This window comes from Malaya genurostris, chromosome 3 (assembly GCF_030247185.1).
Source record: "Malaya genurostris strain Urasoe2022 chromosome 3, Malgen_1.1, whole genome shotgun sequence".
Taxonomy (NCBI): Eukaryota; Metazoa; Arthropoda; class Insecta; order Diptera; family Culicidae; genus Malaya; species Malaya genurostris.
This window is the reverse complement of record NC_080572.1, coordinates 128,994,798-129,009,739: the sequence shown is the minus strand read 5'-3', so window position 1 is coordinate 129,009,739 and position 14,942 is coordinate 128,994,798. Positions and strand designations below refer to the sequence as shown.

General features: G+C 35.9%; 1 protein-coding gene and 1 long non-coding RNA gene across 2 annotated transcripts in view; both read left to right on the top strand.

Annotated features, from left to right (window-relative positions):
* Positions 1–2,872: 2,872 nt before the first annotated feature.
* The window catches only part of LOC131433733 (uncharacterized), a 90,487-nt gene continuing 78,417 nt past the window's right edge, over positions 2,873–14,942 (top strand). The window contains exon 1 of the mRNA XM_058600310.1: positions 2,873–3,271. Within this exon, the coding sequence (XP_058456293.1) occupies positions 3,187–3,271 (85 nt within the window). The 5' untranslated portion in view covers positions 2,873–3,186. The remainder of the gene's footprint in view (positions 3,272–14,942) is intronic.
* Positions 7,122–8,374, top strand: LOC131433734 (uncharacterized). The gene is made up of 3 exons (XR_009230297.1): positions 7,122–7,588; positions 7,654–7,771; positions 7,829–8,374. It is a non-coding gene; the product is annotated as an uncharacterized LOC131433734 (long non-coding RNA).

The following is a 14,942-nucleotide window of genomic DNA, read 5'->3' as shown; positions in this document are numbered from 1 at the left end:
TTGTTTGAATTGTAACCTTCAGCGTTGCCAGTTGAATGGGCAATATAATAAAGTACATTGTCACTCTGACAGTGTACCCTTACCGACGACACGACCAGACACTCCGAAGAAAAATCGGAATAAAATTTGTTCGTGAGTGATTTACCACCAACTACCGTAAATATAGTGCCCCCTTGTCAATTATTAAAAATGTTTTTTCCAGCAACACTTTTCTGGTTGCTACAAACTCGTTACCAAGGAATCTATTTAGCAGCACAAACAAAAACAAACTATTCTTCCATTAGATAAGAAACGTTTTCGCTAACAATTCGTGGTAATATCGTTAAAAGTTAAATGAAAAGCTGTGTTGAATTATCTACCCAGGACGATTGTTGGAATGATTCTCGAATTCCTGCACACGACACACAGATATATTGCGCTATGGCAGAAATTATTCACGAAGTCACATTGAAGATCGGAAATCCAGTGGAAAAATTAACATAAGATAGAATAAGAGTGCTCACTGTCTAGTTCAAGATCATCACATGTCCAACGCTTCTGATCGGCCCGAATATCAATTTTAAATTTCACCCTTACCGATTATTCACGGCAGAATATGTATTATTGCTATACACCACAGTATGATCACAACGACCAGTACACTGCCAGGGGTAAAAGAAATCGACGAATTGGTTCGGCGTGATTCATGATTCTAAAGCTGTCAAACTGGCCTTAACATGTTGTTTTTTGTCTTCTGTGTCGATTATCAAGCCGTTTCCCCGTTTACACTTAATGATACCCGGAATTTCGTACCGGAAAATTATTATCATTAACCCCGATTTCAGTCAAAAAGTTAGAAAAAAATCGTTTTAATTTTCCCACAATAATTGAAAGTGAAAGTAAATAAAGGAACAAACGCTTGCTGTTAAGACCTAATGAAAAATTCATTGAGAAGTGTTCATTTTATTTTAGTTTCACTATAATCTGACTAAATATAGCAATATAAATATATTTATATGTTAAAATATTACATTAAAATGAATAAACTTAGATTTCAAATTAACAAACAATAAAGAAGAACAAGATGAGACCAGTGGTTTCATTCACACCGAAATATATGATCTACAATGGAGGTAAAAAAAGTTAGGCTCCGTCACAAAATGATGATTCAAAGCTAATACCTGTGCATACGCAGTTTTGGTTAGTTTTTCCTGACAATTCTGGGCCTCGGAGGTAATCCGAACGATTTCAATATTTTCTGCCGTCCGATCTTCTTGTGTCATGAACATCTCATCTAACAACTGGGCACTAGGTCAAGCTATTTCAAGCAACAATGATCACCTTGAGCAGTACGTCCGAGTTAGGTAATAACCAATAGTCAGTCTGTCCTCCGGTTCGCAGAAATCACATTTTGTGTTCGTTTTGAGATTATTTATATGTTGTAATTAAACAACATACGTAGCCATGGACAACTGTTATTTAAAATCAACAGTTTTCGACCATAGTTGCCAGTTTCAATATATTTTCAAGCAATTTCGTTTTGACATTACCAGTTACTGAGGGGTAGTTAAATTTGCGATACAGTTTTGATAGACGAGTGGCAGGTCGTGTCGTCGCCCTTACAGTGTACCACCATAAATCAAATAAACATAAATTTCCCAGTGTAATAGTAATGTAGTTGAGCAACCCGTGACACCAAAAGCGCTGTCTGGTGGAGAATGGGTGCGTAAATGCTCCTAAAATGCATGCATAAAGTAGCCTGCGCATTTAACACAATTATAGTAGCTAATGAACAAAAGTACACCCGTTTCTCACTAAAGGTGCTGTTAGTGTCACCGTATATTGGGAAATTTATGTTTATTTGATTTATCTTAACACATAGCGCAAAATGTGTCCTCGAAAATTGGTCGGAGTACTCCGTATTATAATTTGTATTTGGTTATACTACTATCAAAAATATATTGTTATTTTTTTCGTATAAAATAGTTTTATACGAAAAATTCGTTTTAACACTCAAACTTCACTTACTTCTATAAGATCATCATTTAGTTATTTAATTATTTATTATTGTAATATCCATCGGATACGAAATCTACATGGATATGGGTGGAGAACAACCCATTTGAGTTGAACATAATATATGTCATTCTCAAACGGGCGCAAAAACCACCATCTATTAAAAAAAACATCACAAAATAATTATCACAATACGTCTAAAACTAATAGTCACATAACATTATTAAAAACAAAATACACAAAATTTAATTAAAAACAAAACTAAAGACTAGAAAAAATCAAGAAGAACTGCCTGAAGCAGCTGATATCGAGAACACACGGATCGTTTGGTTCATAAGTGCATTTTTATAATAGGTTATAAGTTTTCATATGTTTATGCAATATCATCTGCGTACGACCCATATGACACATCCAATGAACATAAACTATCCAATAAGGCTCTCTGACAGCTCACTTACAACCACAAATGCAAATGAGATTGGTTTGTTTTCATCAGGAAACGCATGCATTAAACACGATTCAGACGATCAATTAACTTCGGTCGACGTTCAGATTAATTTATTAATTTTTAGCCGAATATTGTTTACGTATCCGACGTTAAAATGTTCCGTGAACTTGACGTAGTGTCCTTTCATATGCATTGCTTACTATTAATGTTGTTGTTCCGTAATCCCATGCAGGTGATTACTTGATGTTGCGTGTGAAGTGCTTTTACATATTGTTTTGTTTTCATCAGGAAACGTGTTGGCCACCCATTTTTCAGTAGTGCCGCCGTTTCTTTTTCACCGGGCATAGAAACCTCAATGGAATAACTCTATTCATAATATGACAAATCCAATGAATATGAATAATATTTTTATTTCAGTGTGTGGCAGTTGGTTTGACGCTTAATGTTATTTTTTATCTGCTGAAAATCTCAACTAACACTTTTTTCTGTTGTAAACCAAGTTGAGCTTCTTTTGGAATTGGTGGCTCTAGTTATTGAGTGTTTTTATTGTTCAACATACTGTGGTATTGTTTATAATCAATGTAACGACTTTGTTCCTAAACAAGGAAGAAGCTAAAGTTTGTCCTGTAGAAATTTTAATTCATTTTTATGTGTGATGAAGATTTTGTGGTATGCTGCTTCAAGTTTATAGAAGTAAATAGATACAATGATTGATCCGAACAAATGGTGCACTAAAAGTAAAAATGAATAGTTTATTTCTACAAATATCATCACTTTCAATCTTTTTTGGACATTGTGATGCTGTACCCGTCCCCAGTAGGCATTTTGGTAAGAAAATAATATATATGAAACAGAATTTTCTCTTCTAAAATTTTATTACACTAGATTTTTGGATTGATTTGTAATTATTTATTTTCCAATAATTTAATATTAGATTCTAGCTAACGTACGTACAAATAATGTCCATACTTCTACAAATTGTTTTAATTGAATCTTAATGTAAATTTAGTAACATTTTTCTTGTTCTTATATATAACGAGAGTTCAATTCTTATTTAAACAGTGTTGTGCTTAAATAGTAAGAGATATATTAAAAGGCTGTACTTTTTCGTATACCCTAATATGAGCCTTGAGGTCAACATCGTTTACCCAAAGATCGACATAAACAAAAACTTATTATAAGGGTCGTAAAAACGTAGGTAAAAACTACTATTAGTTCATGCAATTAAATTTCATAACCCAATATATTGTAAAATTTGTGTGAAAATGATTTTATTACTCGTTTAACAATCTTAAAAATTAATAATGAATAAATTGGGATAGAACTATAAAAGGCAATTTGATCATCGGGTTCATTTTGGAAAAAAAGATTCCTTGGAAAAGAGAATCTTTTGAAAGAGCTCTGATAGTAATAACACAGTTCATTCATTTTCATCATATTTACAAATATTGACAACAATTCCTGATTAAATTTGGACTTCTATGGAATATGCAAAAATAACTCTTTCTTTAAAATCGACGGGTATCGATAGGAAAAGCTTATGACGCATGCTGGCATTTTCAATCCTGGACAATTGTTTATGGTTTAACCAAGGACAATGCGTAGTGAGGGAGCTTATGCCACTTTGAATACTCTGTTCTACCAAAATTGATCTCACTGTCTTTTGAAAAGGGCCAAACTTTTCTTACTAATTTTTCCAAATAGTTTTAGTCGAAAAAATGACAAATCACACAAAAGGTGTTGTACTGGTGATGTTAGTAAAATTGGTAAAATTTTTGAATAAAATATTGGAAAAAAATAATCGAATCCTTCACTGAAAAAATTCGATTCTCAAAATTTAAAGTCAAATTACAAAAAGCACCATTTCAGATTTGAATGAAATTTTATCCAGAGAAAGATAAATATAATGTACAATTCAGACGATCCGGCTTCTTCCGTCACCGTCACCGGAACGTCAGCCTCCGTCAAAATTAGTGAAATGAGTTTTCCCGTTATTTGACGGACTGCCGGACTGTGATTATCGCACACATGCACGATTTATATGATTACGGTATTGAGCTGACGTTTGTTATGTATGTATTCGGTGTCAAGATCCCACTCTTAAACAAAATATACCACATATAAGTAATTAAACTTATCAGTAGATTTGCAAAGTACGTTACGTTGTTGAGTGGAACTGATTGTTTTGTTTTTTCCTATTTCTAGTTAATTTTGAAAGTTATTTATACAATTAAAAGGTAAGCAAACAAGAGATATATTGGCTTCAAAAACTCCCAGATTTTGTATTAGTGGAATAAAATTGTGCAAGACTAAGTTCTTCAAATTCTGCGTGTAAGAAAATGACATGACGGACACGGATAGGAAACCGGATCGTGTGAATTAGAATGACGGTGACGGACGTTGACGTTCCGGTGACGGTGACGGAAGAAGCCGGACCGTCTGGATCGTACTTTAATATGTGTAAGTTTCTGGTGGTTTAAACTAAACTACGCAGTCGCTCGATAGGAAAAAAGCGTGTTTAATGAATAGCAATGTTTATAACGTGTTGTCTCTGTGGCTTGTAGCTAGGAAGTGCTGGCCGGATGTGTCGCTCGTACACAGGGCTGCGAATTGTCAGTCATGTCAAATGACCTTGACAGACTGACTAAAATCTTCGTCAACTGTAATCGGTACGGTCAAAGTGTCTGTCAAATGAGATACTCAGTTCGCTTTCACATCTCATCCAAGTCCGTCGATAAAACAAAACCAGACAGAAACCAAGTACAGTATTGTGTAGTGAACAATAGAACGACCTCGAAATGAGCGAACCAAACGAACAAAAGCTATCGCCGACACGAAAGAATACAACTGTTGTTGACTTCAGGCAGTGCAAAATTCGACCTTCGATACGAGAACTTGCTTTCGAACATTATATCGATACAGTGTTAGAAGAAGTCGATGGAATAAAAAAGACTTCACTTCAAAGTGAACTACTAACTAGAACAGACGTGAGTTTATTGGAACATCAAGATTGAGAAAGCTTAATCTTTTCAACATCCAGTTTTACAAAGAGTTGGATGCAATTCAATTCGTAAAAGACAATAACAATGTGCACTATGTGGAGCACGAGAACATTAAGTACAACATTCCAGTGTATATGGAAGATAGTACTATAGAAGTGCGTGTGCATCCCTCAAGCGTCACCGATTCATATATTCGCAAAACTATGTATCAATACGGAGAGATTCTCTCTATCGAAAAAGAAAAGTGTAAGAATTTTTTCCCTGGTATTCTAAACGGCGTAGGTTTGTTACGCATGCGCTTGAAGAGGCCCATACATTCTTATGTGACTTTCGGTCAAGATACAAGAATTCCGTGCAAATCACTTTTTACCTATGACAATCAGATGGCCACACACTTGATTGCTTATTCGAAGTTCGGTAAAATTTAGTGCTGGTCCATCCATCAAAACTAGTATTTTGCGGAACAGCATGCTTTTTGGAATGTTTAAACTGTATTCAGCCAATATAAAAACAAAAATTCAGCACTTGTTCGAAAGATTACTGTACAATGTCATTTTTGTACTGATTTGATCAGCTAACTAGATTGTATTTGCTGCTGTCAAATTGTTCGGTAAAATAAATGCTGAGCCTACAGCTAGTATTTTTTTGTCGTGAATACGACTTACTTTACTATGGGGTGCCTTTTCAAAATTTACCCTCTGAGAGAGTGATAAGTTTTTGATCGTGAATATCTATTGTTGTATCTAATGAATTAACATAATTTTTGCAACATGCCATCGGAAATATGATCACATTTTTATGATAAAATTTTCAGTTTTGTGACATAGTCTCAAATAATTCAAAATTTAACTTTTCTGAAATGTTTGGTATAAACGAGTATCAAAGAGGATAATTCATAAGGCGCGTTTGCCTTTATCGTATTTTTAAAGCTCATAGCTCAGTGATCTGTGAAAGGATTTATATAATCTAACTACCAATAGAATCGAAATTTTTCAATTCAAACGTGTATAGCAAAAGCATTGAAGTATTTCAATAGTACACTATTGAAAAACCTGTCTCATTTGCTCCATGCCACCACCAGCCAATCAGAACGCGTTCTAAGGAAGAGAACAAAATATCTGCTGCTGTACAACAAATCGTCCGGGAAAAATGTTCCGAAAAGTGGTGAATATCGCAGTGAGTTCCTCAATTTGGTCCTTGTGAATACTAGAAACGAATCCCTACAGCATATTGATAGTTTCTTTCAATAAATTATGCAAATCCGAAATGAAATAATCGACAATAAAATTCTGTATGCGGCTATTTTTATAGCCGTTAGGACCACCCATTAGTGAAAAAACTACAAACGAAATCACGTAAAAAGAAACCTCTTAACAAAAATTGGATCAGTTTGGATTCAATCGCCACTGCGAGCAGATGTGTTTTGTGTCGTCTGCACGCTTTCGACAAGAGCGATTACGTCACAGCTGCCAGTCATTAGCATTGGGAAAAAACCAACGGTGGAGAGCATTGCACAATATCAGCCGTTCTAATGGCTCTAAAAGTTTTCTAAAGAACTATTAGGATTTGTTGTTCGCAAATCGTAGGGAAATATCCTCAGTTTACTGCAAATCAAGAATAGTTTGGTTAGATTTGTGCACTTTTCGCTGTGTGAAATTCACAGTAATCAAGATCAAGTGAAGCTTTCTTTGTTTTTGCGAAAAATGTGAAAAAGGGGAATGCGTGCATAATTCATACAATTGATATTCGGAAGTGTTAAGGAACATGTCAGTTGTTTTCGTATTCACGACATCCAGTAATGTCTCTGACATTACCCACCCGCCTTTTTAGTTTGCTGAATGTTCCTGCTTATTTTGCCGAATTGTTGTAAACTTGTATAAATATGTATCAAATGTGAAGTTAAGTGCTTGTGTTGAACCCGCCATTTTGCAAGTTGGATTTCAAAATTTTCTGAATGGATAAAATCTTAAACATCATTGGGGATTGTAATGCAGAAGCAATGCAAATGCTTGGTAAGCTATGCTTGCTGTTTAAAACTTCTTTTTGTACCTGATAGTTTTTATAGACGACACCATATCTTGTTTTTTCTGTCGTCCCCTTATTCCGGAATATGTCGAAGGCCTGGGCCAGCACATTAAAGATGGTAAGTATACATAATATATTTAAATATTGCCGATCGCCATACACGTATTAATATTTCTTTAATAGATTTTCTGCGAACGCTTTTCATCATTCGTCAGAAGAGATCAAGTCGAGGAGCTAGGAGAGCTCGTGATGAGAATCCCGCGAAAGAAAATTTGTTAAAGGATTCATAAAATGGATAAAGGTAATCATTGTTTTTTTGTTTTAATGAGTATTTTGTAACGTTAATTGATGTTTACAGCCGGAAGATGCATACCTCACCAAAAGTATTGTTCCTCTTGTCTATGTGAAGGGATTTTTTTTCAGACATAGGCTCTAGTGCTGCAATATCATGGAAGCAGCATTCAATTATGTTGGAGCCAGATTAAAGGAAGTGACAAGCAGTTTTATGTTTTTGTATCATACAACTTACTTGGACTCGGACATCTAACAACGACTGGCGAGTGATTAATGCAAACTGTTCAGTGATTGATTCTTTTGTAAATTACATTGATTCAAACCTTAAAGAAAAAGTACGGGTGTGTAATGTCAGAGACATAACTGGATGTCGTGAATACGAAAAAAACTGACACACTTTCTTTATACTTCCGAATTCGAATTGTTAGTTGATCGATTGTGTGAATTGTGCAACTTTCCCCTTTTTCACTACTAAAATTTCAAACGATGCACCTAGACTAAATTACAGATTAGTTACATTAATCATTCTGAAACGCAATTAAATATAATGAAATAACTAGATAGTTCTTTATAATAAAAATGGACCGTATAGAGTACAGTAAAGCAAAATTTCGCATAATTCTTTGAGAATATTATTATGGTTCTAAAAAGAACCGAATAGAATTCTAGAATAAGGAACTGGACCTGAGTTCCAGAACTAAACTTAGAACCAAGAACAGAAGTTCTGCTTTTATTGACGATTGCTCCACCTGACGATTGAAGTCCAAATGAGAGCACCACCTGAGCGTTTGAGGTTTGGCACCACGCTAAAGGTCTGCTCTCATTATTGACGACTGTTGCTCCCGACGATTGAAGTCCAAATGAAAGCACGACCTAAGCGTTTGAGGCTTTATACCACGCAGAAGGTCTGCTTTCATTGACGACTGTTCCATCTGACGACTGAAGTCCAAATGAGAGTTGCGACCTGAGCGTTTGAGGTTTTTAACAACGCAGAAGGTGCACTCTCCGAAACTGCTGGTCCCGCGACGTCTGTTTGCATCCAACGCACAAGAAGAAATGATCGAATTTCGATCACGGTTCCCCTTTTATACGCAGTCAGTTGAAGATATGTGCCTGACTACCTCAAAATCGTCGTCCTTGCGCGAAAAAGCCAAGCAAAAGTAAACAGTTTTCCGCGTTGTTTTCAAAATTTGAGATAACTTATTATTTGAGTTGTTTGTGGTTATCTCACACTGTTCAAAATATTATCCTAAATTCCTGATCATATTTTTGATGAAATGGTGAAAGAATTATGTTGCTGCCTTTAATACAAGTCGAGATATTCACGATTAAGTTCTGCCCATTCTTCCATATGGCTAATTTTGAAAAGGCACCCCATAGTAAAGTAAGTCGTATTCACGACAAAAATAAAGTGCTTGGGTTAAACATGAATAACATCGCCATTTTATTATTTGTAAAAAAAACATGGATTCTGCTATTGACGCAATATGTTAAAGATGCTGACTTGGTCAGTTATGTTTATGTTATATTACATACCTAATTTACCGAAAAATATTGCTAAAAATTACCGATCAGTCGCCATCGAAACAAATTCATCGGTAAAATTTGACAGGTGGGAAAAAACCGAACATTCGTCATCTATTTTAATTGCGGAACTGATTACCGAACACTCAGCTGTTCTAATTTCGTCAAAAATATTACTGAGTTCGTTAAACCAATTTAAGTGTGCACATGTCAATATTGCCAAAAAGCTTTTCACTACGGTAAGCCATGTGATAAACTTGACAAGGAGACAACTACACCAAAGGACAACGGTGCTTCCTTCACACCAACCCCAAGCAACCCCAGTACACCTGTGACAGCCACCAATAACCATAAAGCATCCCCTTCAACGAATCCATCATCATCCCCTATAGAACAAAGTACACCAGCTACAGTTAACAACTTATCCTCCAACCAACCAGCAACTGCAACCAATGTAACAGTTCGGCTGAAAAGTTCGTATCGTTTAATAGAAACACACATTTTTTTTGCCAAAATTCGTTTTTATCATTCAACATAATTGCCATCAGAGGCGATACAGCGATTATTGCGATCTTCCAACTTTTCGATACCATTTTTGTAGTACGATTTGTCCTTTGCCTCACAATAGGCCTCAGTTTCAGCGATTACCTCTTCATTGCTTCTAAATTTTTTACCAGCGAGCATTCTCTTGAGGTCTGAGAACAGGGAAAAGTCACTGGGGGCCAAATCTGGAGAATACGGTGGATGAGGGAGCAATTCAACAGCTACAAATACTGCTCAGAATCATCAATTCGTTGTTGTTTTTGATCGATTGTGAGCACCCATTTTGCACAAAGCTTTCTCATATCCAAATATTCGTGAATAATATGTCCAACACGTTCCTTTGATATCTTTAGGGTGTCAGCTATCTCGATCAACTTCACTTTACGGTCATTGAAAATCATTTATACACGTATATTTTGAAGGTTGGTACTAACTGAAAATGGTATGGATTTAATTCTAGTGGCACCCTCTCATAGAAACGATACGAACTTTTCAGCCGATCTGTTACAACAAGGTGCATCTACAGCAACTAGCAACGAAAAGAAAACGGAAACCGACAACAATACCATCGATGCGGCAATGGATGACGAGACGAACCACGAACAAAGTGCTCCTCAATCCTCGCAGGAGGGAAATGGAATCTCCTCTCCCCCTAGAAAAAGGGTGACAACGAGATCCAACTCAAGAAACCTATTTTAATCCACCTAGTGGTGTAATGATGCCTTTCTCATATTACTCACTACATCATAAATATAATCGTGAAATTCGCAAAAACAACTGTTTATTGAATAGAAATAGGATAAGTTGTTCGGATCTAATCTCACAAACTCAATAAAACCTGTTTACCCTGTAGTTCTGGAACCGAAAGCAGTATCCACAACAAATTAAGGAATTCCATATGATACTGTTAGACTTTTCTTTTAAACTTATAAGTTTGTGAAAATCGATTTGGCCATCTTCAAGAAAAGTAAGTGAGATTCTTTTTGCAGTTTTTGATCACTATTTCCAATTCTTCCGAAACCGGATTCAGATAAACGGAATAGCCGAAGTTGGTTCGTTTACTACCATCAAATATGACCTACAAATTGGAACAGTTTTGAACGTAGTTAAACCTATACTTACTATCTCATGTTCTATTTCGATTAAACCAATTAAACGAAATCTAACAAACGAAACGAACCTGCGTTCCTGTTACTTCTGCATATGTAAGTCAAACTAAACAGCATAAAACATGTATTGGGATTATTCTTATTATTATTATTATTATTATTATTATTATTTTTATTATTATTATTATTATTACTATTATTATTATTATTATTATTGACATCACTACATAACGTGCACAAAATAGAACAATGCACGCCTTGTTCGTTTTGTGTTTTCTTCTTCTTTCGGTGTGGTACATATTGTCACTCTATATGGCGATTTGAAAACTTTGACACTCATCGCCCTGCAACTGCGGAACCGGAAGTCGGATTCGGATGAAATTTCACAGTAGCTTTAAAGACAGTATGAACTTTAATTCAAATCAAGATTTGTGAAAATCGGTTCAAGCATCGCAGAGAAATCGAAGTGATTTTAGTTTTAGGAGTTTTTCTTCTCCACTTTCGGTGCTCTCGTAACAGGAAAAGAGGGGACCAGTAGTGCCGAATTAAGTTTTCATGTCCACAAACCAACAAGCTCTGCAAACTAGAAGAATTTATCAGACAGTTTTATGGGATTTGTACCTGTTTTTAACCATGGTTCGTGAAAAAAATACTAATAAAATTGGTAATTTTCCACTTATCTCGCTTTAGTTCCGAAACCGGAAGTCGGATCCTGATAAAACATTCCACAAATTTTTAGGATATTATAAGACTTTTCATTTGATTCTTGGTTTGCAAAAATCGGTTGAGTTGTTCCAGAGATAATTGAGTGTAAATTTTTTCTCAAATTTTCACATATTACCATATAACTCCGGAACCGGAAGTCACATTTAAATGAAATTCAATAGCAAGCTATGGGACCATAATACCTTTTATTTGAATCTTAGTTTGTGAAAATCGGTTCAGCCATCTCTGAAAAAAAGTAAGTGTATACTTTTTTCACTTTTTTGGTACAAAGTCAAAGTCTTGGTATTACATTCCTTTTGTGGAATTTGGCCTTTCTGTTTCAACAGACTTCGCAGCCGATTCTTAGTGTACAGAATCATTGCATGGCTAGTACTATGGATCCTACTGACACTAAGAACCCTTCCAGGTAGGGGCTCGAACAACTGGCTTGTGAGACCAGCGTCCTATGCATTGAACCGCCAACCCGGGCACATTTTGGTACATTATAAATCCGGAACCAAAAGTCACAGCCATTTGATCTTTGAACTTGATCAATGGCCCGACAGTAGCTTTCAAACGAGCCCAAGTTTGTTAAAATTTTGATGCCAAAAGGCTTAGAATTGCATAAAACGTCGAGATTTAGTGTCATCTCGAAAAAAATTTTTTTTGAAATAGTCGACTTTTTTGGACTTAGAAAATATGAAAATTTTTCTAAGTCCCAGAAAGTTGATTTTAAAAAAAAAAAATTTTTTTGAGATGACACTAAATTTCGATGTTTCATGCAGTTTTAAGAGTTTCGGCATCAAAAAAAATTTCGATTTTGGAAATTTCATGTACTCCCCCCTATGGTGCTTTTGCAAGATCGAAAATTGTCAAACCTTTACCACCGGGCAGCACCCCTTACGCATGTCCGATTTAGCTCAAATTTTGCATGAAGGCTTTTTTCGAGCTTTTGAGCACTAGAGCTTAACGAAAATAGAGGTGATCCAAAAATTTTGGCACCCTTATATATATAAGAGCGGTAAAAATCAATGTGTTTTATCGGTTACGTCACTTATTTCCATCATATATCTGGAACCAAAAGTCACAACCATTTGATCTTCGAACTTGATCAATGGCTCGACAGTAGCTTTCAAACGAGCCCAAGTTTGTTAAAATCGGTTCAGCCATCTCTGAGAAAATTGAGCGCGTTCAAATACAACGCTTTTTGTCGGTTACGTCACTTATACAATCATATCTCCGGAACAAAGAGTCACAGCCATTTGATCTTCGAACTTGATCAATGGTCCGACAGTAGCTTTCAAACGAGCCCAAGTTTGTTAAAATCGGATCTGTCATCTCTGAGAAAATTGAGCGCGTTCAAATACAACGCTTTTTGTCGGTTACGTCACTTATACAATCATATCTCCGGAACCAAAAGTCACAGCCATTTGATCTTCGAACTTGATCAATGGTCCGACAGTAGCTTTCAAACGAGCCCAAGTTTGTTAAAATCGGTTCAGCCATCTCTGAGAAAATTGAGCGCGTTCAAATACAACGCTTTTTGTCGGTTACGTCACTTATACAATCATATCTCCGGGACCAAAAGTCACAGCCATTTGATCTTCGAACTTGATCAATGGTCCGACAAATATATGCAAATATGAAGTCCCAGAAAGTTGATTTTTTCAAAAAAATTTTTTTTTTGAGATGACACTGAATTTCGATGTTTCATGCAGTTTTAAGAGTTTCGGCATCAAAAAAAATTTTCGATTTTGGAAATTTCATGTACTCCCCCCTATGGTGCTTTTGCAAGATCGAAAATTGTCAAACCTTTACCACCTAGCATCACCCCTTAAGCATGTCCGATTTAGGTCAAATTTTGCATGAAGGCTTTTTTCGAGGTGCTTAAACTTTTGAGCACTAGAACTTAACGAAAATAGAGGTGATCCCAAAATTTGGCACCCTTATATATATAAGAGCGGTAAAAATCAACGTGTTTTGTCGGTTACGTCACTTATACCATCATATATCAGGAACCAAAAGTCACAGCCATTTGATCTTCGAACTTGATCAATGGTCCGACAGTAGCTTTCAAACGAGCCCAAGTTTGTTAAAATCGGTTCAGCCATCTCTGAGAAAATTGAGCGCGTTCAAATACAACGCTTTTTGTCGGTTACGTCACTTATACAATCATATCTCCGGGACCAAAAGTCACAGCCATTTGATCTTCGAACTTGATCAATGGTCCGACAAATATATGCAAATATGAAGTCCCAGAAAGTTGATTTTTTCAAAAAAATTTTTTTTTTGAGATGACACTGAATTTCGATGTTTCATGCAGTTTTAAGAGTTTCGGCATCAAAAAAAATTTTCGATTTTGGAAATTTCATGTACTCCCCCCTATGGTGCTTTTGCAAGATCGAAAATTGTCAAACCTTTACCACCTAGCATCACCCCTTAAGCATGTCCGATTTAGGTCAAATTTTGCATGAATGCTTTTTTCGAGGTGCTTAAACTTTTGAGCACTAGAACTTAACGAAAATAGAGGTGATCCCAAAATTTGGCACCCTTATATATATATATAAGAGCGGTAAAAATCAACGTGTTTTGTCGGTTACGTCACTTATACCATCATATATCAGGAACCAAAAGTCACAACCATTTGATCTTCGAAATTGATCAATGGCCCGACAGTTGCTTTCAAACGAGCCCAAGTTTGTTAAAATCGGATCAGCCATCTCTGAGAAAATTGAGCGCGTTCAAATACAACGCTTTTTGTCGGTTACGTCACTAATACAATCATATCTCCGGAACCAAAAGTCACAGCCATTTGATCTTCGAACTTGATCAATGGTCCGACAGTAGCTTTCAAACGAGCCCAAGTTTGTTAAAATCGGTTCAACCATATCTGAGAAAATTGAGCGCGTTCAAATACAACGCTTTTTGTCGGTTACGTCACTTATACAATCATATCTCCGGGACCAAAAGTCACAGCCATTTGATCTTCGAACTTGATCAATGGTCCGACAAATATATGAAAATATGAAGTCCCAGAAAGTTAATTTTTTCAAAAAAAATTTTTTTGATATGACACTGAATTTCGATGTTTCATGCAGTTTTAAGAGTTTCGGCATCAAAAAAATTTTCGATTTTGGAAATTTCATGTACTCCCCCCTATGGTGCTTTTGCAAGATCGAAAATTGTCAAACCTTTACCACCGGGCAGCACCCCTTAAGCATGTCCGATTTAGGTCAAATTTTGCATGAAGGCTTTTTTCGAGGTGCTTAAACTTTTGAGCACTACAACTTAACGAAA